The sequence below is a fragment of the Equus asinus genome, chromosome 6, assembly GCF_041296235.1.
Source record: "Equus asinus isolate D_3611 breed Donkey chromosome 6, EquAss-T2T_v2, whole genome shotgun sequence".
NCBI lineage: Eukaryota > Metazoa > Chordata > Mammalia > Perissodactyla > Equidae > Equus > Equus asinus.
Window position 1 is genome coordinate 92,326,302 of NC_091795.1, and position 27,162 is coordinate 92,353,463.

The 27,162-nt window shown below is 49.2% G+C and overlaps 1 protein-coding gene across 1 annotated transcript; it reads right to left on the reverse strand.

Annotated features, from left to right (window-relative positions):
* Positions 1–949: 949 nt before the first annotated feature.
* Positions 950–26,905, reverse strand: TRIB2 (tribbles pseudokinase 2). The gene is made up of 3 exons (XM_014848082.3): positions 25,267–26,905; positions 20,207–20,499; positions 950–3,356 (listed from the first exon to the last, which is right to left on the reverse strand). Exons 1-3 carry the CDS (start codon positions 25,534–25,536, stop codon positions 2,888–2,890), a joined length of 1,032 nt encoding a protein of 343 aa, XP_014703568.1. The 5' UTR covers positions 25,537–26,905; the 3' UTR covers positions 950–2,887.
* Positions 26,906–27,162: the final 257 nt, after the last annotated feature.

The window sequence follows — 27,162 nt, forward strand, 5'->3', positions numbered from 1 at the left end:
GGACTTTGATGAGCTCTACCCATAGCTAGGCACTAATGGCGTTCACTTGGGCAAGGCTCTAGATACTTCTCACACACGGTTCCCTCTGCTTAGAGTGCTACTGATGTTTCTCTTCCTTCATTACCCAAAGCCATTTCTTTCTAGACTCTGATTCAGCTTCCACCCTTCCAGGACACCTTCTGACAGACTTACGTGGGGTGCTCATTCTATCGGCTTCCATGAATCTGTGTGTTTACCCCACCAGCCCACTGCCTTAGTCTGTTTCCCCAGCCTGCACTGAAATGACAGAGGAGGAACTTACTAAACACTTCAGGATGAAATTGACCCTCTCCGGGCTGTAGTTATTTCTGTTAAATGAGGTGCATGGTGGATCGAAGTGCCCATAGAGCGCTCTTAGCTCTGATACTCTGTGGATCTCGATTGAGAGAAAGGCTGCTGGGCGGACATCAGTGGCTGGGTTTCCAATCACATTTGTAGCAGGTGCTGCTTTTCCTGGAGAATCGTGCAGACGCCTGGATTAGCTGAGTCTCAGATAAGCCTGGCTCTTGCAGAGCTATTATCACATTCATCCTGAGAATCCCTGGGCTCTAACATCATAGGAAAAGTAAAAGCTTCCAGAGTCAACACACTTGGAGTCCATTCCTGACCCTATCACTTACAGGTGGTCTAACTTGGGACAAGTTATGCATCTTTCTTATCTCCTAATCTGTAACAAGGACAGAATTCACACATCTGAAGGTGGTGGTGACAATTAATCCAGTGAGATATTCCATCTATACTGGCCAGCCTACGCCCAAACACAACGCAAGGTAGCTTTCGCTCTGCATGAAAAGTAGTAGCAGCTCACCCTACAAGAGCGAAGATCTGAGAGAACATGTGAGGTCCTGGCTGGTGTGCGGTGGCCTCAAACCACAGATGGCGGAAAATCATCATTTGCCAGACCCCAGAATTTTAGTTAAATACGCACAATTTTATTGATTGAAGAGATTAGGACAAAAACATTAAACCAAATACAGGACAAAGCACCAGAGGCCACAGATTCCCACCATGCATGTCATCCATCTTTCCTCCTACAGGGTACTTAAAAAATAGGGGAGAGGGAAGAAAAACGGGTCCTTCTTGACGCAGCACCGTCTTCAGAATGTAAAAAAACCTCTCTCCTTTCTATCTTCCGTTATCAAAATAGTATCAAGGGCACATCCGTGGCCGCCTTGTCTCCTGACTATGAACGGTCAGGCCGCCCTCCTGGGAAGGTGAAGGCCGTGCTCCTGCCGAGCAGGCGTAGAGCATCCAAGGTCTGCACATACATGCCACAGACTAATGAAGCACAGATTCAAGTAACATTTACACACTAGCATCCACGCGTGACCTACCCAGAAACAGGACCATTTCACAAAACGTATACAGGCAGTAAATCCAAACAACTGAGGTACTGGAAACACAAATATTTATGCCAAAAGAGTTCTGTATCATACAGCAATAGAAAAGCCGTAATAAAAAACACTTGCCACTCGAAATCAAATAAAGCTATCTAGAAAAGCCAAAGAAAAGGTTATTTCAGGGACAGAGATACTCAAACAAGAAAAAAATATATAAATGTTAACTACAGCATGTAACATGTCATCCCAAGTCAACCCGTAATTGAAGTACTGGCTTAATACATCACAATGTGACATTTTCCTTAATAAATAGAAGATTCTTGAAAATACAAAGGTGCGTATTGGGATAGAGAGCTGTTTTTATTTATATCATCCTAGCTTTCAGCTTATTTTCCTTCCCACTTGTCTCTACTGAGGGTTTTTGTCCAAACCAGAGGGCCTTCCAAGTCAAAAGGACCATTCTTCGTAAAGAAAACGAAATAGCTGCCCTGTATGTTACACACGTGGGACAACCTGCTTTGTTTCACTAGTTTCCGATAAAACAAAGACAAAATGTTGAGTTGAGATCAGAGTGTTGCAAAGCTTCAGACTCCCAGAGCTTCCTGCTATCTCACACCATTGCTATCAGCTCTCTAAGACCAACGTCAGGAACGTACCTTCACCATTCAAAAGAAAAAAATCAAGGAGTTGAATTTCTCCTTTCCTTTCTTCTTCCTCTTTCTTTTTTCTTTAAACTACGATAGCAGTAACGCATCTGGAAGTCTGACTTCTAATAGCTTCCTGCCACAAACCAATTGACACAAAACAGAATAGCTTGTTAAAGGACAGATTTTTTTCCCCTTCAGGGAGCAAAGCATTAACATGTCATTTCCTGACCAGGAGATTAAAGAGTTTATTCAGAAGAAATGAGTTGAAGAGTGTGATTAAGAGACACAAACTGGACTTTTGTTTGCTTTTAGTTTAGCACCCAGGTTTCAGGTCAGTCTGTGTGCACCGAATTTTTTTAAGTGAATCCCATTAATTATCAGCTAGGTGGTTGGCTTGTTTAAAAAGAAGAAAAAAAAAATATCCTTGGCCAATTGTACCTTCCCTGAATCATGACAAGAAGTTAAACGCTAACAGTGCGATGCCAAGATGTGTGTTTGAGGCAGAGAGTTTTGATTCTGTCAGGATCTACGACTATTTTTTGAACAAAATGAAAAGTGGGGTAGGTGGAAGTGGCCCGACTGACAGGGGTGGTCCCCGGGGCCTTCGTCAGGGAAGAGAAGCTCCAGGGGGCTCCTGGTCATCTGACCTGACCCCAGAGCCCGACCCCCATCCCACATCTCTTGCCTCCATGCTACATGTTCAGTCAGCTCCTTGAAGGTTTTCCTTCTGTGAACCAAGAAACTTGTGAGTGTCAGTGTCTTTCTTGCTACCAAGTCAGGCGATACGTGTTCCCTGGAAGAAGTCCCTTGCACTGCCCTCTCTCGCTCCTGGTACCTGCTAAGTCTCTGTGGGGCGTGAGCTCAGTTAAAGAAAGGGTCCAAGTTCTCTTCCATGTTGACATCCGGCACCAGCTGATCAGACACTTCCTTAGCACCATATCCTGAATTCGAGACGCTAAAATCTGTAGAAAACCAAGGATGGTCCAGAATTTCCTGCGAGGTCAGCCGCTCTGAGGGCTCCCGCCGCAGGATGCTTCGGATGAGGCACTTGGCCTTGGGTGACAGAGTCTCTGGAATGTTGAACTGGCCACGCCGGATCTTGCTGAAGAGGGAACTGGGCTCAATGTCATGGAAAGGGTACCGCCCTACCAACATGGTGTACAGCATCACTCCCAGGCTCCACACGTCGGCTGCTTTGCCTGAGTAGCTGCCACTGGTGTTCAAGATCTCCGGGCTCACGTACGCCGGGCAGCCGTGCTTGTCGGAGAGGGAGTCATCGTCTCCCCGCAGAATGTAGGCATCTTCCAGGCTTTCCAGCTTGACCCGAGTCCTGCAAGAAAGGGAGGAAGACATGAGCTCCCAAGGGTGCTCTGAGACATAGGAATCCCATCATTATATCACAGCGCCCGCTATAACGTTTCCAACGACCCTTCATTCATTCATTCATTCATCCATCCTACCTACCCAACATTACTTACTGAGCACCATCTAGGTTCCAAACACTGTTCCAGGGCTGGGGCCACAGGAGTAAACAAGACTGACGAGGACTTTGCATCAAGCTAACAATCTCCTGGGGGACTCAAACAAATCTACTGGGGGACTCAGCAACCCAACAAACCGTAAGTAACATAATTATCATCCTGTCTTAGTGATAAGGGAACAAGAGATTAAGTAATTTTCTCAAAGTCACTTCTGAGTAATGATGGAGATTCACAGAATTTGAATTCACGTCCAACCAACTGGGAGGTTCACAGAAGCTCCGGCCACGACTTCCGGCTAACACGACAGAACACAGTGTGCAAAGACCTTTCACATGACTCAACTGTATTCTGGCCACACGACAGTGCTTTTGTTAGACACGAAGGATTTTACTATCCCATTTTACAGATAAGAACACTGAGGCTGAGAGAGTCTGAGTAACTTGCCCAAAGCCTTTCAGCTGGGAAATAGAGAAGACTGACCCCCACATCTTCCTAAGTCAACCCTGCTGTTCCTTCCACTGTACCAAGCGGCCTCACCTTAGGACACAGGCAGAGCTGGGGAATGTTCGAGTGGAAGTGAACTTCCATCACCTAGTCCTTGCAAGGTCAACATCCTCATAGCAAGCCCACCTGCTTTCCAAGATCTCCTGTTGAAGCTGCCTCCTGTCCTGCCCATCACACTCCCAGGGCCTGGCCCTTGACTTGCTCCTTATCTGACTTAGGTCACCTGTATCCTCTACCTGTGCCACCACCTCTGTGATTCTGATCTCTCACGTGTGTGTGTGTGTGCATGACTGTGTGTGTGAATAGCAGCACGAGCCCAAGATCCTTCTCCAACTCACTACCTTGTCCCCAGTCTTCCCTCTGCCATTTAAGGCCCATGGAGCTGTCTGACAGGAGTGTAGGACTCTCCCGGGTGTGCTGGGAAGAAGAGGCGGAGAAATTCCACGGTGAACTCTGAGTCCCTAGAACCCAGCACTCGCCTTTACAGGGCAGGGTGGATATCATCACTGGGTATAAAACAAAGTAAGTGCTCAGTAAATACTTTCGGAAATGAGTTGAATTCTTCTCATTAACTAATTTCCAATAAACAGAGCAGAGGACCAGGACATGAACTGACTTGTTCAAGATGTGCGGCTGTCCCCAACCCAGTGCCCCAGGCTCCCAGCTCAGCTTTCTCCCCTTAGCCCAGGGGCCTCCTGAGAATTCCTGTTTCCCTGCTCTGCCATTTCTTGAGTGGAAAGTTAGCAACGACTACCTTTCAGTGCTTAACACTGAAATCTTCCTCTTCCCCCAGCCAGAACACTCCCCCTGCAGACTTCCAGTAGTCCCCAGGCCCGTAACCTCAGTTAATCCCATTCCATCACACTGATTAAGGCTTGCCATGAAGGTGACACGAGGCAGGGAGCACAGGCTGGAGAGAGGGGTTAGGACCTCGCAGACGGCACCAACGAGGTCCGTATCACGCACATCAGTTGGTTCCTTCATCTCAAAAGTGCACATCAAAGCATCTAGCCCCCAGGTGTCAATGCTGGCCCCCAGGTGTCAATGAGCGGGGAAGAGGACAGGGCTGGGACAACCAGAGGAAGGCTTTAGTCCTAAGTCAGAGCTTGTGACTCAGGTCCTTCACTGCTGTTTCTCTTCCTCCCTCGACCGCAGGTCCTACCCCTTTGGGGTGATCACCACAGCTACTCAGAGAGCTACAGAAGCGAGGCGACGCTCCAGTTAATCAAAGGAGAGTTGCTAGGGGCTCCTACAGCAAAGTCTGCTGAAACCCTCAGTGGATTCTAAGATCTCCTATCTGGATGACAGGAGTTCCAAAGACCAAGAAGTGACTACTTCCTTGTACTCATTTCCATCAATGAGCAACAAATGACTGTGGTCACTGGAAAAGGTGCTGGGCTGGGGGCTAGGAGAGCTGTTTCCAGGCCATATGACATCTCTCATCTGCTGTGTCGCTGTGGGTGAGTCACTCAACCTCTCTGTTTCTCAGACTTATAGAGGAGTGTTGAACAAGGCAGTCTTTCTTTTCTTTTTAATTTTTTGTGTGTGGTAAAATAGACCTAAGATAAAATTTACCATTTTAACCATTTTTAAGTGTACATTTGAGCAGCATTAAGTACATTCACACTGTTGTGCATCCATCTGGATAAGACAGTTTTAAAGTCTCTGCCAGTTTTAACATTTTGGCATTCTGTAACATATAGCAACACATCTTTTTTATTTATTCACCCATATTCTATTATAATCTATAGTATGTATGCTCTTATCCTCCCCCTAGAGCGAACCAGCTATAAAAATAGCAAGGGTCTAGAAGTGCTAATCTGGAATTGAGCTGGTTAAAAACAAATCTCTTTCTTCCTTTTGCTTTCTCGAAGCTAAGGTGGCAGGTGGGGCTGACCCCCGCCAGCCTCACTAGATGTTCCGAGACTGGAGGTGAGTCAGTGAAACCCCGGGGTGGAGGGGAGGGGAGTGCCAACCGCAGGCACAAGTGGGTTCTCTCAGCCGCTTCCTGTGCCACCTCCAGCAGCAGCTCCAGCCCGGCCTCCGGAGCCAGCCAGACTCCTCACCTCCAAGTTCACCATCTTGGCAGCAGAGCAGCTATGGGAATAATTACAGCAGTGGAAATAGTAAAAATAAGGAGCCCTCCCACCTGGGTGACAGGGACAGTCCAGGGGAATGAGCACTATACTTGGAATCAGAGGATTCAGGTTTGGGGTTGGGTTCCTCTGCCAAACCCCCCAGTGGTGTCTTTGCTTATCGAAGTGGGGGTCAACGTCTTCACCATGGCTACAGCGGACCCCCATGGCCTCCCAGCCACATCTGCAGCCACACTCCGTGTCTCTATTCCAATCTCGTCACTCTTCCTCAAATGCACTGACTGGTCCTTCCTGGGGCATTTGCACATGGTCCCCCCAGATCCGTGCAGAGCTCACTGTTCTTGGGTCTCTGCTCAAATGAACTACAGTAAAGACGCCTGGCCTGAGCATCCCATATAAAGCAGCACCTCCCCCCCAGCACTCCCAAGCCCCCTTGTCACCTCCTGGAACACCAGCATGTATACTTCTGCAGTTCTGCATTTTTACTCTACGTATGACTCCAGTGGTCATTTCAGGGTGATCACCTCATTCTCACCTCCGGGAGCTCATGGGCAGGTGGCGGAGGTCACTTCATAGGTAGAGAACCCCACCTGCATTTCCTGCCATACTTCCAGCTCCTAGACCACTACCTGGCACGGAGCAGACACTCAACCCAAGAGCAAAAGGGCAGCCACACTTTTAATCCCTCAGAGCTTCAGAATGCTCACCTCCAAAGGAACAAGGGCCCTGCGCTGCCTTCCTGGCCAGGAGTAAGTGGGGGTCAGCGAAGGATCTACGGAGGACAGGCTGGTAAATGGCAGTGCCTCAGGCACCTGTCTGTAGGGCGGGTGAGGGCGGGAGGTAGACGGGATTCAGCCTTTTCAGGGGGCAGACTTCACCACCTCCAGCTCTTTACGCTAGGCCAAATCTAAAGCCATTTTTCCTTCTTACCCGCTTCCAGGTCACAACCCTAGATTCTGACTCCCTCCTTCGCCTAGTACCTCCCACGCCTTCAACTCTAGGCAGTACTGACCCCACTTGCAACCTAACGCCTCTTCCTGGAAGCCTTCTCCAGACCACGAAAAGGGCCTTAGGGAATGGTTAAGGGCTCTGTCTTGTCATTTAGCCCCCCACTGGAGTTCGCCTCTCCCCTCCCCCACCTCAGGACGAGGACTCAGCAGCTGTGCAAATACCTCATGAATCGGACACTGAAATAAAAAAGACCACTCCACGTGCTGCAGTTCGGCTACCCGAGAGCTCACCATCTGCCACTTCATCCTCCTTTTAGAGGCTGGGATTCCAGTGGGGGGGTCTGAACCTGCTGGTCACTTAAGGTTCAGTGTGTGCCGTGACAGGGCAGAGACACAGAAACCAGGCCAGTTCAGAGCCTTGAAATCAGAGACCTGGGTTCAAATTCTGGCTCCCAAAATTACTAAGCACCAAATATCAACATCATCTGTGGACCTAAACGTGTGCTGGCTGTTTACACATATTTTCTCTTTAAAGTTCACAGAATCAACTTCCAAGGCAAGAATGACCATTCCTTTGTGCGGACCCTGAGCCTAAAGCTCCGCAAGGGTAAGTAAGCTGAGCAGTTAGTGAGGCCAGCTGCGGGCTGAATGCCCACCTTTGTCTGGCCTTTCCCTCAGGCCTGCCCCCACCCACCTGAGCACCTGACGGAGGAAACCACACCCAGGATGGTTCAGGGAACAAGGCTCCGTCAAAGCGGGCAGCACCCGTGCACCTGGGGTCCAGGAGAGCCAGCCCTCAGGGCAGGAGCCTGCTGCTTCTACACGGGAGCACAAGCATCTCGGGCAAGGAGGGGCGAAGGGACAGAGAAGCCCAGAAAGAGATGGGGAGGAAACGCAGTGTGCGCAGGCACGCTTCTGACCTCGCCTGCTTCTTGGAACATCCTGAACTTGTTTACATCACTTGTAGGCAAGGGTCGAGGCAAGCGGTCTGGATTACGTCTTTAAACGAGGACCTTGCAGGGCGCACACATGTCGGGGACCCGAGGCCGGGCTGGAGTCCCAGCTCCAGTCCCCATGGACTTGCTATGCAACTGCAGGGACCCTCGGCAGGTCTCCGGGCCTGGCTTCCCCCCTGGGAATGGGGGCCACTGGCCTGTCCTCTCGAGAGTTGCATGTGGGAATGCCTGGGACAGCACCCCGATGTGTCAGAACAGGAGGGCAGAAAGGAACAGTCTTCCAACTTCTGACGTCCCCTCAACAGTCCAGGGATTATGAAGTTCTAGGCAAAGGAATCGAATTTTCATAAAAATCAACAGGAGCATCGGTGGTCCTAGTTATTCAAATGTCCTGCTAATCATTTGAGCACTTAAACCTGGCACTGGAGACGCAGACATGACAAGTAACACCCACCTTCCCAGTTTTGTGAGGATTAAATGAAACAACGCAAGTACAGTATGCATGGAAGAATCTAGCATAGTAAACGTGCAAAAAATGACGGCAACTCTAATTGATCTTACGATTAAGATCAGGCCCCACCCTCAACCCTGGAGCCTAGGGGGGAAGACAGGTGAAGGAGCAAGGTCACATCCAGACCAAAGCAGATGTGAATTCTGTGCCCACATTCCTTCCTGGGCCCTTTATCTTTGTCTCCCACTCCCCCCACCACCCCCAGCCTGGAATGTTCTTCCCCCCAAATATGTGCCCACCTTACTCCTGCTCACTTTATTCAATCCTGACTAAGGTAATCAGGATGGGCTTCGTGGAGGTGGTGGGTCTAGAGGTGGTCCATGAAGACTAGAGATTCCCAAAAGTGACAGGGCAGTGGTGGAGATCTTGTGACCGAAAAGCTATAAAGGACCATGATTATCACCCGCAGCTTCTCAGGGGAAAGAGCCATGAGCCCAGGCAGGATTAATTTGGCGGAGAAGCTGCATCCCTGCATGCGTTTTGCAACCTGTGCCTGGCAGAGGCAGGGAACAGCCCGCTTTGCTTTCGACCTGTGAATGAACAAGGCTACACGGGGGCAGCCTGTGTCTTCGGTGCTGGCCCAGCCCCGTGCCGGGCCTGTGTCATCAGATCGCGAGCCAGGTGAGGAAGCCAAAGCCAGCAGGATGTGGTTCCACTCCCTGCCTCCACTGAGCAGTGCGTTGGCCTTGAAAACCCCGATGCCCCACCCACTCTCGGCTCGAGTGGCTCCCTAGGAGCTACTCAGTTGAACAGGCAGTGTGACCACAGGCTTTTTCAGCCTCGGTTTTCCTTCTGTAAAATGAGAACAAATGGCTACCTGGCCTGAAAAGGGCTCTTCTAGCTTCAAAATTCCTGATTTTAAGTTTTCTTTAATTCTTAAGCTATAGGGATTGCAACACTTCCGAGATGACATCCTCATAACCATGATAATAATAATTATAGTAACAACAACAATACCAACCATGAATCGGCTAAATGCTGGGATTTTCACAGTCTACATCTCTATTTCTCATAACAAAACAGAAAGCCAAGTATTATGAGACGTGCATACTTCCTAACAAATAAAGAAACTGAGACACAGAGGATTAAATGTCCTAGGTCATATGCAGGGTAACTACAAAAATTGAGCTGGAATCCACATCAGGAGGATTCTGACACTAGCACCCCCTTGAAAAACATCCTGGCACCAACATCACAGACTTACTGAAAGAGAAACTTTGAAAGGGAGACGGTGGGTTTATGTACACAAACATGGCCCCAGGTTTATTCAGCACCAGATCACATACCAAACCATCACATACGAGATCTAATTGCTGTGGCTCATGAGGTGGAGAGAGATGGCTGGACCTGCCCATTTACTAGATGAAGAAACTGAGGTACATGAGTGGATGTGACCTGTCCAAAGCCACCTAGCAAGCGAATGGCAGAGCTGGGATTCGAACCCAGATTTCCAAACTCCCAATTTAGTGCTTCATCCAAAATCTCAAAAATGGCCTACTCAAGCAAATCAAGTTTTGCTTTTAAACCTTTAAACACCGCCCTGGGCTTTCGGCAGGAAGAGATCAGGACAGGGTGGGCCAGGGTGAGGCCAGGCTGGGAGTTCAGCCAGGCGGAGTGGGCCTGGCCAGGACAGGAAGTCCGGTGGCCTGAGGTCAGTGGAACCCAGAAAAGTCACTGAAGGCCATTCTGTGGGGTGGGTCCAAGCAGGCAAAGGGTCAAGTGAGAAAGGACAAATGCAGCCAGGTCTGGCCTTCCTCTGCTCTACTGCAAAGCTACCCTTGGCTGCCAGTCCAGCTGTGCAAGCAAGGGTCCCACCTGGGACCCCTGACCTGGCAGCCACCTCTGGGATGCCACAGACCACTGAACTCTACCAAATAAATCATCACTCCCTTAATTCTCTGTTTCCTATGTGCATAGATTTTTCCAGCAGTCACCTCTGAGAGCCACCGTTGCACCAGGTCCTGTAGATTCAGTGAACAGACACGACACCTAGGTCAAGCTGCTCACAAATGAGCAGGGAGAGCAGTGAGTAAACCAGTAAGGGAAAGGTTTCCAGGCAGGGTAAGTAGTGTCTATAGGGAGGGGGCCACAGGGGAGGGGCTGGTTAGTTCAACGAGGTGGTACATCTTCTCACTACCTTACATACTACCTGGTCTGGGAGGCAGGGGTTCCCACACAGTTTTGATGTACAAGAAAATTGCAGCTTAGAAAGATGAAGTAACTTGCTAGGAAAAGCTACTGTGGAAAAGCACAATGGAAAAGCCTGCACTGCCTGCATATATTCGTGCCCTGACTCATCGTGGCCACCGGGAGGACGGGGGAAGCCATTCCACCCCCAACTCGCCTTCCCACTGCAGGAAGACACCACGCAGTACCGCCTGCCGTCTCCATAGGAACAGACAGGGAAACCCCAGAAAGACGATGCAGCTCCGACTCCTCGTCAATAACTCCATTCACCTCTTGCTCCCCAGCATTTAGACCTGTCTCCCGAAGGATCCCCCGACCCCGTATCAATCATCCATCGATTCGGCCTCTCAGAAAGGCTTCTGCAGGCAATCTACTGTTCAATGCTGGATCCGGCCCTGATTCGCCCAGCACCCCAAGGTGCTGCTCCCGCTTCGCTGCTTAGGCTGATTCAGGGTCCAGAACATTCTTATAGATGCCCCACTGGAGGGGTGGGAGCAGGGCTCAGGTCTGTCTCTCTGACCTCACCAACTCAGGCAGCACTGGGAGCAGTCAGTCCACACATTGGGCCAGACAGGGATGCTCCACTTGGCAGAGTCAAAACTGGGGATCCTCTAAGATGGCCCAGACACCTACTGAACAACGATCAGGAGTCAGAAAACCTGGCTCTGCTCTCAACAGTGCCATTAACACAGTGCAGGATGATGGGGAAAGATCTCCCCTTCTGATTTCCTTATCTGTAAAGATAAAAGGGATTGGTTTAGGTCCCCCTCAGACCCACCCCCCCAAATCCCACTGCCTCATTCCTGGTTCAGCCTCAGCATCCTGAAGTCGATGCCCATCCTCAGTCCCTCCTTCACACACACTTCCAGAGTGATATCTGGCCCAGCCCCTGCCCTGCCTACAGGAACCCTTCAATGCCTCCTCCTGGACTTCAGGTCAAGTTCAAGGTCACGGTCACGGGCATGTACCCAAGACCCTAGACCCCTGCTTTCCTCTTTAGCCTTGTCTCTGTCCCCCGAGAGTGCCCTCCTGCAGCACATCCCTCCCTACGCACAGCTCATTCAGGCCTCCTGGCCTTTGCTCACACTTTCTGGACCCCCTCCCCATCCCTCTACATCACTCAGACCAAGCCCCCAAAGGAGCCCATCTCTGCCCTCACATAATCCCTCTCTATACCTCACCCACTCTTCCCATCCCCAGATAGCTCTCTAAGGCACACCTTTCCTCTGTCACATGGTGTTAAAAACAATCATTACACTGTGTCTTCCATTAGGCAGACTCTCCGGTACTAATTCTTGCACCCCTGGTAGCTAGCACTGTGCACAGTGCATAATAGGTGCTTAATAAATGTTTGCAAGAGAATGTGACTCCCATGTTCAAGAAGCCCCCAGCTCCAACACGCTTCTAGAGTTCAGGGCATCTAGGCGTGATTTGATTCTGCTTAAGAACTGCAATGTCTACAGTCCAAAGAATTTCACATGGGCTGCACTCTATTCCATGGTTTAGAGAAACTCCCAAGACGGCTGGGTAAAGGACATTTAAAATGTGTTTCCATCCACTGCCTTCTACCATAAATATATCTAGGGGACTTTTCTTATAACATTTATGCCTCTAGCACACAAAGGGCTAGTCACACACCCATTTAGTCAATTGTCACACATTTGCTAAGAACGTCCAATGCTGAGCCCTGTGCTAGACATGGGGGGTAGAAAAATAAATGCACCCCATCTCACAGTTCTGCAGAGGAAGCAAAACCTACATCATAAAATGGAACAACAGGGAGCTGGCCCTGTGGCCTAGTGGTTGAGCTTGGCATGCTCCACTTTGGTGGCCCAGGATTGGTTCCTGGGCATGGACCTACACCACTAGTCAGCAGCCATGCTGTAGCAGCAACCCACAAACAAAACGAAGGAACATTGGCACAGATGTTAGCTCAGGGTGAATCTTCCTCAGGAAAAAAATAAAAAAAGGAACAACAGACATACTAGGACTGCTCGTGGGGTTGGTTAACTGGTAGCCCCACCTACAAGGCCATGCTGCTCAGAGAAAACCCAGTACTGAGCTTCACCTGGACTCTGACTGGTCTGGTCCTCGTGGTGCACACTAGTTGCCATATTGCATGAGAAAATTCTTTCTATGGGTGGGAACAAGGGGTGGTATTTTACCTCGCATCTATTTCCTGGAGCCAACATCGTATCTAAAAGCCTAGGCTCAGGAGCCAGGCACACCAGGCACAAACCCCAGGTCTGCCACTGATGAGCTCCAAGACCCTGAGTCCCAATTGCCTCACCCATAAAATGGTGATAACTAACCTTACTTATTGGGTTTAAATTGCTAAATTTAAATATAGTAGTTAATCAGAATTAAATTAGTTAATTTAAGTATTGTAGTTAGAACAGGGCCAGGTACATGATTTGGACGCACTAAAATGTAAGTGCCATGAGGGCAGAGTTGGAGTCTCATCTGGCATTGCAGTAACTCCAGCACCTAGAATAGTACCCAGCACATGCTAAGTGCTCAATAAATATGTGTTGAATGATTAACTGAATCTCCAGGTGTTGGATTATGAGGCTCAAAGCCACAGATGATGACCAAGGGCAGTCACGACAGCTGTCTTTTTAAGTCCCTGCAGTGCACCAGGCCCTGTGCTGGAGATTTAAGTTCATTATCTCCAACCCACGTCCGAGAAGGCCGGCCAAGGTCAAATGATCACACAGAGGAATCAAAAATTTTACCGCTGAGCCCTCTGCTCTGTTTGTCAGGACCCCCAGTCCAGCCCATCAGCTAATTTATTAAATGCAAACAGTAAACATCCCAGCCAGGAATCCTGCAGAAGGATACCTACTACTGAGTCTATTTCTAAGCACAGAACCCTGAGGAAGTTCTCCTCTCTCACTGGGATTAGAGAAGCTTTTCATAAATGAAATCACACCCCACCATCGGCACTGATAACAGTGTCTTAAATAATTGTAATTTTTGCATAAATCATCAAATCGAAATGGGAACGAGGGTTAATTTCCCACTTGATGTGGAATTTTGCAAAGGTGTCTTCCAGGGAGATTCATAAGTTTTAGTCTTTCTGGCTCCCATTCTGGGCAATGAGCTAGACACTGATGATCTGCACTTATGCCCACCTCTCTCATTCTGTCATTAGAATGCAATCTGAGCTGCTCTTATTCAATAAAAGAGATTTTCCTTCATTCGATGCCCACCATGTTCCAGGAACAGAGAACATGAGACAGACTCTGTCCCCAAGAAGCTCCCAGTCCAGCAGGAGACGAGGTCAGCCCGGAGACGCAGGCAGGGACAACTAGAACAGAAGGGAGACACACTGTGACAGAGGCACGTGTGGGGGCTACAGGAAGAGGGTCACGTACCCATCCCGGGGAGAAGGGGAGGCTGAGTCTTACCCAAAGGTTGGCAGTGCCTGCAGCCTGTCAGAGTGGTCAACATAAATAAGGGGATTCCAGGAGCTCTGTCTCCTTCAAAGCAAAAAGGTGTTTTCCTAAAAATACAATGAGCCTACAACTTAAAATAATACAAATCGCTATTAATGAAAGAAAGCAGAGTCGGGTCCCCAGGGCTCCAATGCCTGCCCTCCAGACTTTGTTAGATGTTGAAGCTTCAACAGAGGCAGGAACAACATGAGGATCTAAAGGAACAGACCAAACAGATGCTAATACCTAAGGAGAGTGCTGGCTTTGGCTGGTGCGGGAAGGAGAAGACGTCCAACCCGCAGGAGCACAGGTCTGGTGCCTGGGCGGATGGCATGTGTTACCCTGAAAGCCCCAAGGCCTCTGGCTTCCTACAAGGGGTCCCAGCTTCCCTCCTGCAGAAGCAGGCACAGCTCAGCTTCCACAAAGCAGAGGAAATGAAACCTGTGACGTCAAGAGATAAAGATCTTCTAACCAAAGAAGAAACATGTACAGAGGCATGTTTCTCCGTTCACATGGGGTATTTCTGTGCAATGAAATGTCAATACTGAACTGCGACTGGGGGTGGAGAGTGGGGAGTGGCAAGAAGCCTTGTCCCCAGGGCAAAGGGAAATCAGGCTGGCAAAACAGGGATGCTGTAGGAACAATGGCCCGCCCACTTTCTGTAGGCATCCAGGACTGCAGCCCAAGGTTGCACCCGCTTAAAAGGCTCTTCACATTCTGAGTCAGCAAGCCAACCCCGTGTCACCCAGAGCACCAGACACTAAGTGCAGAGGAGGCGAAGGACAGCATGTGCCAAGCATTGGGTTCGCTTGCATTAATTCATTTAATTCCATGAAGGAAGTCTTCTTGTTATCTCCACTTTATAGATGTAATCTAGAGAGAAGAGGTTAGGTAACTTGTCAAGGTTAAGTTTACTATGAAGTGCAGGAGCAGGGACTGGAATCCAGACATCGACTCTGACTCTACATCGGAATAACTGGCCTTCTCCCAAGAGCTGCCCTTCCCTTAGAGGCTCAGATTGAAGCACTGGCCTCAGAGAACGGGCTGACCAGGCAGATAACTGTAATACCACAGCGGGGCGAGGGAGGATGGAGGACACGGGCACACCCTTTGGGGATTTGGGCACTGCCTACTAACAGATTCAGGGCCCCAACACAGAGGGGGCCCCTCCTAATCGCACAGTGCATCTTAGATCTTACTACAGGAACTGTGGATGCAAAGGGTGTGTCCAGGGTGAGTTCAATCAGGGTAGCCGTTTAACTTCCTCAAAATGCAAACAAAAGAACTGAGGCCCTGCCCTACAAAAACAGCCACAGGAATGGAGGAGAAGCAGCAGCCCAGGGGCAGAAACACTGCGGGTGATCCAGGCTCGGGGGTGGGATCCTTCGCTCCCCGTATGTGCCTTGTATCCACCTTCCCTTGTGTACATCTTGTCAACTTTCTGACCTTTCTGAGCTGCAGGTTCCACAACATGTGTACTTGACCTGTCAGTTGCCCTCCTAACGCTGATTTGGTGATTAAAACTAAACAGAAGAGAGAAGAGGATGTGGCTCAAATCTGAACCCTTACATCACAAGGGCTCCACTCTTCACTCCACTTTGGAAATGGCTGCCAAAGAGATGGACCACATTCTCTATGAACCCAGAGCCCTGGGAAATGCTCACTCGTAATGGTACCAGTTTATCAATGACTTGGACCAGATATTGATTTAGGAGTGCCTGCCCTGCCCCATGAGTCACAGAACCATCTCATTTCACTTTCACAACCACCCTACAGGATCTAATAATTATTTCTGCTTTGAGGAAACTGCCGCTCAGAAGCATTAAGTGACTTATCCAAGATCAGGTAGTTAATAAGTGGTAGAGCCAGAATTTGAATCTAGAACCCAATTCAAAATAAAAGAGAAGAAAGAGAAGTAGAAGAATCCGGGGTGCTACTAATCCAACAGCAGCAGAAGGCACACTAGTGTTGGGTCTAACATAAGGTTGGGTGTCATCTGTGTATACTGTCTGCAAAGCTACTTGTGGGAAGTGACTTATGGCGCTGACAATTCCACTAAGGATGTTTTCATGGGTGGCCATGGATTTGGAGTTACAGAGGGTCCGGAACTGAAAATCTATGCATAAGAACTCTGTCCATAGGCAGGTCTTGTTCTGAACCAGGTGGGGCTCGGCCAATTTCACTGCGTAATACTTTCAAGCACTTTCAAGATCATCAAGGAACAAGAAGCACATCCCTGAGACAGAGAAGAGTGATGTGCAAAGAGGTGATCTGAAGCTTAATAAAGCAGCACTACTTCCAAAAGTCTCCTCTATGTTTTCGCCCACAGGACCAATGCATAAAGGGTCAGAAAACAGACATGGACGCCAAGGTTTAACTTTCAAAAGCCTTTCAAATTCCATCCATTGTTTCCTCACACTGTCAATGATGTCAGGAGACAAGGAAGCTTTAGTCCTACTGAAATGCCTATTGATTAGGTCCCATTGATTAAAATCGAAGGCGAGGGCTGCCAGCAGCACAGCCCCAATGAGATCCCAGGGCCCGTTGACTCCTGTTCCCCTCAGGAAACATGGGCAAGCTGCAGGCCACTGTACAGATCAACAGAGAGAGTCTGCCTACGACTCAGTGGCTGCTAGACACACAGAGGGAGAAAGATGTTGAGTGACAAAACCAGTCTCACACTCAGAAATCAAGAGGTTAAAAGCCAAAAATCACCCACAACTTGAAGGATCTGCAACTAAGATATACAACTGTGTACAGGGGGGTGTTTGGGGAGATAAAGCAGAAAAAAAAAAAAGATTGTTAGCCCAGGTGCCAATCTTTAAAAAAAAAACCCAAAAATCAAGAAGAAAAAAGGCTACTAGGCATTATTCCCCTTTTACAAAAAGTTGACAGTTGGGTGAAAAAACAAGTTCCTATCAGCTACTGATGAGAACATTTAGAACGTCCTTGAAAACGGAAGCGACCTTCTCAGAGCTGCCCAGACAGAGACACTTGTCATGTTCCGAACAGCAAGTCCACTGGGACGGCAGCGTGGTGTGGGGCAAAGAAAGAGCTCTGGAGTGACATGACAGGATTTCCAGGCCAGGGCCACTGGCAGACTGGCTGGGTGACCTTGAGCAAGGTCACTTAACTCCTGTGCAGCCGTCACCGCCCCAGTCAGATGGGGGAGGTTCTCCTGCTCCCTCCTGGTCTCTTGGGACAGCAGGGAGGCAGGGACTCAGGTGCTCCCAGATCTGCCGGGACACAGGATGCCCAGTTCCCTGCCACTTATGTTTTCTTTCCAGAAGGAAAGTGCTCCTTAAAATGAAAAAGGATTTAGCTTTGATATCTTTGCTCCAGTGAACTGTTCTGGTTTCACACTCACATGGGATACTTCTTTCTAGTTCTTTCTAGAAAGCGTCATACTCTTTTGCAAAATTCAACCTAAGTCCAGACTGAATTCCAGAGACCCACAGTACTCATTCTGGAAGCTCCTTACATCTTGGCATTTTTTCCCCAGGCCCTGGGACAACAAATATTTTGGCTTTTCCACGATGTGCTCATGGGCACTCCTGCACATCTTCTGGTGAAGGACCAGCCCGGCCTGGGGGAAAAGCCCTCTGCCAGCAAACGTGAGGCTCACTCAACCCCTGATTTGCTTCCAGCCAGTGTGGGCACTGGGGCGAGTAGCCTCACCTCTGGGATTCTGCTTCCTGGCAGCAAAATGAGAGGACTGAAGCAAGGACCCTCCAGAGTCCACTCCTGCTCCCATGTTCTGTGACCTGGGGATGTCCACCCTACTCTGACTCACTTCTCAGATACGTATTTACCATGGGTGTGCTATTGCCGGACACGCCAACAATATACTTGCTGAAGCCTGAAATTCCTCCCCAGAGAGACACAGTCAAGGACAGTGCTGTAAAACTCAGATCCCCGTGAGAGCGGGCATTCGTTGTCCTGACTCCCTGTCAGGCATACAGATTTCTTGAGAGCTAACTTAACAGCGACCTTGTCCTGACTTCCGCTCTTTCCTGTCTGTAACTTTGAGACTTCTTGCAGTATTTCTGAGCCCTCATCTATAAATGGACATGATAACACTCACCTCTCCAATTTGTAGAGAGAAGTAAGTTAAACGGTAATCTCACAGCAGGATCTCGTGGAGGTCACCAAATATTACCTCTAATTTTTTCCAGTTCCAGTTACCAGATCTCCACAAAAGGTGGAACAGACAGAGGAACAACAAGGGACCTTTGTCAGTACTCTGTTGGGGGTCGGATATGTATTTATCTTCCAAACAAGAATATTCAAAAAAGTAGATCCCTAAAAAATGTTATAACTCAGAGACCTTAGAGCCAGGACAATACAAGAAAGAGGAACTTGAGGCTGGGGAAGGGACCAATCTAAGGTCACAGAGGGTACTGCAGGCACAACCAGGATAAGGACCTGGTCTCTGGGCTCCAAGGGCAGAAGCATCTTAGCCAAAGAAGAGAGAAGGCAAGCGCGGCCCCACACTCTCAATCTTGGAATAGCCCCCTTCTTCAGTTTTTAATAAAGGTAAAAGCCATCCACGATCAAAGACCAGGATATTAGCTGCCCCAGATGCCTATGATCCCCCTCTATGAGAAAAAATATGGAGTAATAACCAACCCCTGTGGGTCTAAGAAACCCGGTGGTCCTCTGCACTTCGCATACTCAGCTGGATTATAAATGCTCCTGCAACTGTTCCATCTGGGCCCTTCACCTTTGCTAATCCCAAAATGCTTCCCAGATATTTACTTCCAATTAGCTCAAACCACAAAGATGAAAAAAACAAAGCACACACCACCAGATCGCTCTCATTGGGATGCCATCAGAATTCTATAAGCAGCAGCCTAAAAATATCATGGGCCACTGGGATAGACGCAAACTCACTGGCAGGCAGAAAGGTTTGAGAGCGAGATCTGTGCCAGACACATAAAAGGTGCTCCAGAATTGCTCTCTGAGTGAGTAAATGAATGATGTGCGCTAGACTTCTCATTAGATGGTCCTTAACAGCTTTGTGACAATGGACCCCCCACTTCCCTAACCGCTCTCTTAGTAGGGGATGAGGATGCCCAAAGCAGTCATGAGAATCCCATGACATCACGTATGCAGAAACTCCAGAGCAACTCTGGGAATAGTCAGCAATGAATATAAATCAGTTGCCTCCACCTGTCTAAAAAACCAGATTCTTAAAAAGAACAAAGTGGCTTGAAAGAGTTTTTACAATCACAGTCAGCTGGAGGAGAAAGCAGCACCCCAGTGGGGTCTGCTAAACAGAAGGTAATGAGTTAATGGAAGAACCAGGAATAGAACCCAGATGCCCAGCATCCTGTCCAGCTGTCTCCAAAAATAACCGACACCTTCACATTGCCAGGCATTTGCATTGGCAGTTTCCTCACCTGGAACGCCAGTCCTTCCCACATCGCCTGTAACACGTTCATCTTTCGAGTCTTGGCTCCAAAATCACTTCTCCTATAAAAACGTTCTTGACTCTCCAAGCCTAGTTAGAACTGACTTCCCAGCCCCCAGTGCCCACCTGACCCAGCACATACCTTCATTTGGAGCCTGTAACACTCCTTTATAGGTCAGCTGACTAGCTAATGCATCTTGATATTCACAGTACTGAGAATTGTGATTAACACATAGTGTATACTTAGGAAATATCTACTGAACGAATGAATGCATGAATGAATTAGAAATAACTGATGCCAGGCACTGAGTGTTCTGAAGGCAGGATTTTCAAAATCCTGCCTTATTCACATTGAAAATGCCACGCAGTCCTGCACCTTCAGAGTTCACAAGACTAAAACAGAAACAATTATGGGGTCACAGAATATCCTGGCACCTGTCCTTTGAACATTTGATAGCACCTTTAGAGTAGTGGCGATTTGTTTTCCAAGGCCCCTAAAACACTGCAATAATTGCCTCCCTTTGTCCTTCCACGCTTCCTTCCCCTCCCCTGGACAAGAGCAGCAAACAGTCTCTGCGAACCTTTCAAGCAACCACCCTGAGCAGCCTGTTAGAGTCCACGGGTCTGGACAGGAATGCAACTCACCTTTCCTCGTCCTTAAAGATGAACTTCCGCAGCTTGAGGTCCCGCAGCACCAGCCCCCCGTCGTGGCAGTGGGCCACTGCCGAGGCGATCTGGTAGAACAGTCTGGCTGCCTCCTCCTCCCTCAGCTTCTTGCAGGTGCGGACGAAGGAATGCATGTCCCCATAGCTTCGCTCAAAGAACACATAGGCTTTGGTCTCCCCCAGGATAATTTCGGTGATTTGGTTGATGTTGCTGTGGGCAGACAGGCAGAAGCACGGGGCCAGGGACTCTTGGTAGCAGCTGATATCAAACACCTGGGGCGGGATTGACAGGAAGACCAGGAGTCAGAGATGCCTCTATACAACCAAATCCCAGAATGCAGACACCTCCCACGGACACGCGCTCTTGAGACGGCAGAAAGTGTGCTGAACCTGGACTCAGACCACACTGGCCCTGCCTCCTACCAGCTGTGTGGCACTCAGTAAGTCACTTGACCTCTCCAAGCCTCCAAATCCTCAAGCGTAAAATGGGCAAATGATACTTGGCTCACAGTGTTAGGAGGATTACATGAGAAAATAAAGGTAATAGTGCTTTGCAGGATGGAATGCAGTACGTAAATGGTAAGTTTTATTATTTTTTCTCTTTATCCAAGTCATCTCTGCTTACAGGACTAAAGCAAAATCAGAGAGAAAGTGACCCACCCCCAGACACACAGACAACATCTTATTTACTTTCAAAAAAAAAAGAACAAAAACGTACATCAACACTATACAACTATACCAATTGCACACAACACATTTTGAGTTGCACAATTGTGTTGTATAGCATTGTACAGCATCTTGGCAATTAACAGATTAAATATCTAGGCTCTGACTAACGGGTATCTAATTCAACATCTTCATTTTACAGATGTGGAAATTGAGGCTCAGAGAACAAGTCAAATCAAGCCCCCAGTGGCAGAGCTGGGAATAGGACACAGGCCTTCCTATTAGGAAAGCCGACTGCTTCTTTCTCTCTTCCCTCCACAGAGATCTGGCTCAATGAATCCGTTATGCAATGATTTTCTATGAATCAAAATTAGCCTGTGAAATGCCACCTCATTGTGGGGTTGTTTCAAAAGAAAATCCACTCTCAATACCTTTTTGAAACAGACCTAACGGGAATTAACACTACAGAGAATTTTTAAGGTTAAAAGAAAAAGCTTTCATTCATTTCCAGACCTCCACGAAATCAGGAATACAAATCCCTGGGTTTGGAATGTGGTTTTACTATCTGCCTGGGGATGTGGGCGCGATGACTCTATTCTGGGCCTGCAGGAGCCAGGGGCAGGCGTGGGGCGCTTCGCTGGAAAGCATCTAAGGCCAGGAATGCTCTAACAACAATACAATTCACGTTATCAGTTCACCATCATTTCGTTTCTTAAATCTCTTTTTCATTAGTTAGAACATAGGCTTCTGGGTCATCATTTTGCAGTGTGGTGGGGAAAATGCTGGCCTAGAAATCCCCAAACGAGGCTCTAATCCTGGCTCGGCAACCGATAATCTGGATGAGGTGGAGAGAACACTTAGGTGCCCCCCCCACCCCATAAACTGAAGACTTGGATTTAGAACACTGTTAACCTTTTTGGGTGCGGATCCCACAGGAGAATCTGATAAAAGCGCTGTCCCCTCTTAACTGACCATGCCCATCCTCAAATGCACACACAATATCGGATTAGCTTTAAAGGGATTCACAGGCCTTCCAAACCCCATCCAGGAACACAGGCTGCCCTTTAAGAACCCACGAGTTAAGTCACTCTTAGCTTCAAAGAACAAAAAACCTGTGAGTCAAACAGGGATAGTAAGAACCTCAGGAGGGCTGGCACTAATTCTGGGCTAGGAAGCAAAGGAACGTTCTGAATGAACCATAATGAGGCATCTCAGGAAAGCGGCACAGCTGCTGCCACTATAACCTAGAATTTAAGAATGAACGCTTCAACATCTCCAGAGACCACAAATCACACCCCGATACTGTCAAATGACGACCTACCAGCAGTGACCTCAGAGGTCTGTTCAATTAGGAATCTGAAATGCCTGAGTCAACTTTAACACCCAGGCTGCAGGCAGCAGAAACCGGGAAAGCCTCAAAAATTTCACAGAAAGTCATAAACGCTCTGCAGTGGCCAGTGGCTAATGTAAACACGCCGCGTTATGTAACAGGGATGATGTGTTCTGAAGCTCTGTTGCCAGTGCTCATGGAGTGATGATAATTTATCATACACTTCCTGTTTTGAGTTGCATTTGTAAAAAACAAAAGGTGATTTTTGCTTAGCAGCTTTAGTCTATTATCCTGCCCCACTGCTGAAGAACTGAATGGACAGAGAAATTTAAAAAAAAAAAATCAAACATATTCATGGCAGCTTCAAAATGTAGCCATACCCTTTGTAGAAGAGACCAGATTCCAAGATGGTGGACAGAGGATGAAAAATAAAGCAAGTACTTATGTTTTCCCAAATGGTAGGAACCAAACTTTTATTAGTAGCTATAACAGGCATTTATGGGCCTGAATTGGCATTTAAACCATCACCTTCAAGTGCAAAATCAAACCATAAGCCTGGTTGCCAGCTTCTTTTAAATGTTTAATTTGGAGCCTTAGTTATATAATGTGACAGTTCCGATAAGGCAGTAAGATTAGGCCAGCATTAATAGCATTTGCAAAAAAAAAAAAGTGCCCATTCTGCCAAGATAGTAAGTATGTCCATCTGCACAGTAGCTACCAGCATTTCCATGAAATGCTAAGCTACCGACCCCCCCCTCCCCCCCCCCCTGCCGGAAGCTCCCTTCCTTCATCTACCTAGCTTAAAGTAGGCACATGGAGACAATAAACAGGCTTGATTATTTTGGTTAAATGACCCTCGGATCTCCCTCCCCCCCCCACCCAAATAGTGTCCAATAGAATTCTCTACACAGTCCTCTATAAGTGGCATCTTTACATTTGATCTGTTTTTGCAAAGACTTTTTCCTTGGGTCAACGCAGAGCTGGGAGACACGAACTCTATCCCCTAAGACCTCAGAAGGAACTTGATTCAATGTGTCGATTTCACTGAACCTTGCAGTAAACTGAAAGTCCACAATATATATCTGGTGGTGCATAGAAGCAGCCTTTAAAACCCACTTGGAGCTTCCTAGGATATAAACAACAATGCTTGCATAAGTCACTCACATCACCTCTGGTGAAGAGGCAGGAAAACAGAAGCTTCTGTGTCTTGCAGGGATGACCTCTGTCAAACAGAACAATGATACTGCACTTAAATCCACTTGCAGCCACACAGTAATTGGTGAGGGGCTGATTCAATCTTTGCAATAACTAAACCAGCAGATTAAGTACAGTTTCAGGCCAGAGAGCAAGTCTACGAATGACACGGTAAGGTCAGCCCAAAGTGAAATGTCTTAAAGAATCTGAAGGAAGAAAGAAAGAATAGGGGCCAGAGTCACCTCTGCCTTTAAACAAAGAAATCACAGCAAGATGCTCCTGCAGAATTTGGCGGCAGAGTCCCTTTACTTAGGAGCGTCTCCAGCCTCTGAAAAATATTAAAATGCTGGACTAAAGTTGAGCAAAAGGAGTGAAAACACTCACTGCTGGGTGATTGTGCATATTTCATAGAAGAGTGGCAGCTCTGTGGAATTCATTCATTTCAAAGGATGACTACCCTATTGTGCAACGTTGCAGGTCTTCTGAGAATTCAATCCGGCTCTGAATAGCCTACTGAATTTTGGTTAACCGGGCACAGTTGCTCTGGGTCGCAATAACTTGGAGAAGATGCAAAATACCGAATGCTTAGTACAAGCAGAGAGCAGTACTTAGAGTCCCTGATTTTCCCCTGAGGTCTGAACTGAACAATTGCAAAACTGACTGGAGACCTCCACAAAACCTATTTTTTACAATGAAATAAAGTAAGTCCACAAAGTAGTCTGTGGTTAATGGTAAAAGTGTGAAGCGTTATTGGCAGCACAGCTGTGCAGGGCGCCCATTTCAAAGACAGCAGGGGTCCTCACCCCTGCTCCCCCTTACCCCCCCCAAAAAAAACCAACACTGAGCAAATCTAAAATTAAGTGACAATGAATTCTCGATCTCTGTCCGATTCCTGGGTAGCGGTATGCTCTACTGTATTCATGGTTTTTTTGCTGCTCTTCCCCCGCTCATCTCCTTGTCTGGGTCCCTGTGGGTGCACACAAAGACACACAGACATACTCACACAGACACAAACCAGTCACCGCTCAGGGTCAAACACAAAAAAGAGACTTAAGCGCTCATCTGTATTAGCACGGCGATCCCCCTGGGGCTCCAAATGCTGGCCTCTTAACCGAAGAGGCAAAAGTGGGGGTGGGGGCGGTGTCCAAGCACGGAAGTCTGGAGATGAGAAGAACCGGAGACAAGAGAGAAAGACCCAAAGGATTCACTATTTCCTACACCCAAAGGTGCGCCGGCGGCTTTGATTTCCACCCCCAAGCCTCCTTTCAAGGCTCCAGGCAGAAGAAAGCTCCGTAAACTCCATCCCCGCGCTGGGCCCCCGGGCTCAGCCAGAGGGGACACCTTTGTGTGTCTCTTTGAAAGGGCACCTTCGGAACAAAGGTTTAACACCTGCACGCTGCTAAGAACAATGGCTGCGAAAGCAACCAAGTCATCAGTGCCTTAAAATTAGCGGGGGATTCCCTACTCAGGGTTGGAAGGGGAGGGGGCTAGACACAGGCAGAGATCCTGTGGGGACCCGGCGTCGCGCAGAGGAGCTCCACGAGCCTTTGGGAGCACGCGTGTCCGCGGCCCCCGCGCAGTCCCGCCGCCCTCCCCACCCCGGGCTCTCCCCAAAACGCCCCCGCCGCAGCCCGCCCCATTGTCTGCAACGCTCTAAAAACTTCGCAACTAGTCGAACAGACACAAATAAATAAATAAACCCACTTAACGAGGCCATAGATAATTATCCCGCGAATCTCCCTCCCCCAGACTCCAGGGCTTGGCGACCTCCCGCCCCCTCCAGCCCCCTCCAAACGGCCGGGGAATCTTTTTAAAAGACAAAAAGCAAAACCAAATCCCGGGCTCTTTACCTTGCACACCAGCTCCTCTCCACTGTGCAGATGCACGGCACGAAAAACGTGGTCTCCCTCCAGAGGTTCCAACAATAAGTATTTCCCGATGCAAGAAACGCAATGCGACAAGTTCGGAGTCTCGGGCGGGCTCGGAGAGCCGAGGTTCGGGCTGAAACTCTGGCTGGGCTCGGCAGACCTTATAGACGACAACTCTTCGAAATCCTGGGTTTTGTTCCGCGATCTCCCATATCTTGCTATTGTGATGGGGGTAGACCTGTGTATGTTCATGAGTGTGGGGGTCGCACTCGACAAACAAAAAACCCGGTGGAGAGATGAGTCGCTGGCGAGTGCGGCTGCAGGCGCCTCCGTGCCACGGATTTTAAAAGGGAACGAGAGGGGAGGGGACGGGAAAGGGGCTACGTGGAAAGAGTTAGAAGCCCCCAAATGGGCGCCGCCGGGCACCTTGTCTGCTCCGAGCCCGGTTCCCGGGGGTACTCGGTCGGCAGCAGCTCAGGTCCTTTTGTTACCCCAAAGCCGCCAGCGATTTGCAGAATCTCCGCACTTTTAGTTTCTCTCTCTCTCTCTCTCTCTCTCTTTTTCCAATCTGGATCTAGACGAGTAACCGGATTGCTAAGGTGGGGAGCTGCAGCGCCCGGTCTCCTGAAGCGATCCCCACGCAGGCTGCCGAATCGCAGACGGGGCGGTGGAGCCCTGCTGTAGTTTGTGCAATCTTCGGGGAGCGCACGGCGGCGGCTTGGTCTCAGCGCGTTAGAAACCAAACAAAAAGAAAAAGGAAATAAGCACGGGTCTACCGGCTCGCGCCGCACGGCAGACAGAATCCGCGCTGCACCCCCTTTTTTGGTGGAAAGGGTGGGGGGCGTGGAAGGGGGGGGGTGCCGAAAAGGGTAGTTACCTACGTTTTAACTGTAGATGGCGTCTGAGGCTTTTCCAAGATCTCAAGAGCTCTCCAAAATTTAAACAAACAGACAAAAAAAATAGCAAGGGAGCATTTAACTTAGAGCGGTCAGCGCTGCCAACAAAAGATTGCAAAAGCTTAGGCACAGAGTTGCGGCGCGGGCAGGGCGCAGGTACCGCGACAAAGCCCAGGGCTTGGCCCGCCAGGCGGAGGTCAGCACAGGCTCATGCTGTCGCCGCTCGCTCGCACTCCAGATCGTCCTCCGAATAAAGCGAGAAGCGCGGGCAGGGACGAGGGCAGATCAGTGGTCTCCGATTTCCCTGGCACAAGCTTCCGGGGGTCCTCCGGGCGCTGGAAGGAGATGCGCCCCGAGCCCAGCCAACCCGCGGCGTTTCTTCCCAGCTGGATAACTGGATCTTGCCTTGGAATATTTGCAACCACTCCGTCTCTCCCTACCCTAAACCCAAATTGCCTGGCGGGGTTTGTTTTGGAGAAAATTGACGGCTTTTCTTCTTCTTCTTTTATTTTTTTCTTCCCCTCCCTCCAGAGGTAAGAGGAATGTGTATTTAAAATTGAAGGGGATGGCCGACGGTGCCCGAGGCCAATCCCCGAGCTCAGCACGCCCGCATCTCCCGGCGAGGCGGTATTAATAGTTACTTACGTGGCCGGGGATCTCGGAGCGAGCGGGGCCGTGTGTGCGCGTGTGTGCGCGCGCGCGCCTCGCTCGCGCTCGGTCTCCCCATTCAATGTCACCGACACATTTCCACGGAGCCTCCGCCCCCCCCGCGGCACCGCGACTGGCTCAGCCCAGAGCCGGCCCCGCCCCGCCCCCGCCCGGGCCCCCCTCATTGAGCCGGACGCCCATCAATCAGCCTCGCCGCTGCCAGTCCTCGGGCGGCTCCCGGCGCCCGCGGGCCGGGGCCGCTGCCACTGCCGTTGCAGCTCCGGGCCCGGGGTTGCGGGCGCTGGCCTGGCCGCTCGCTGGCTCAGCCCCAGCG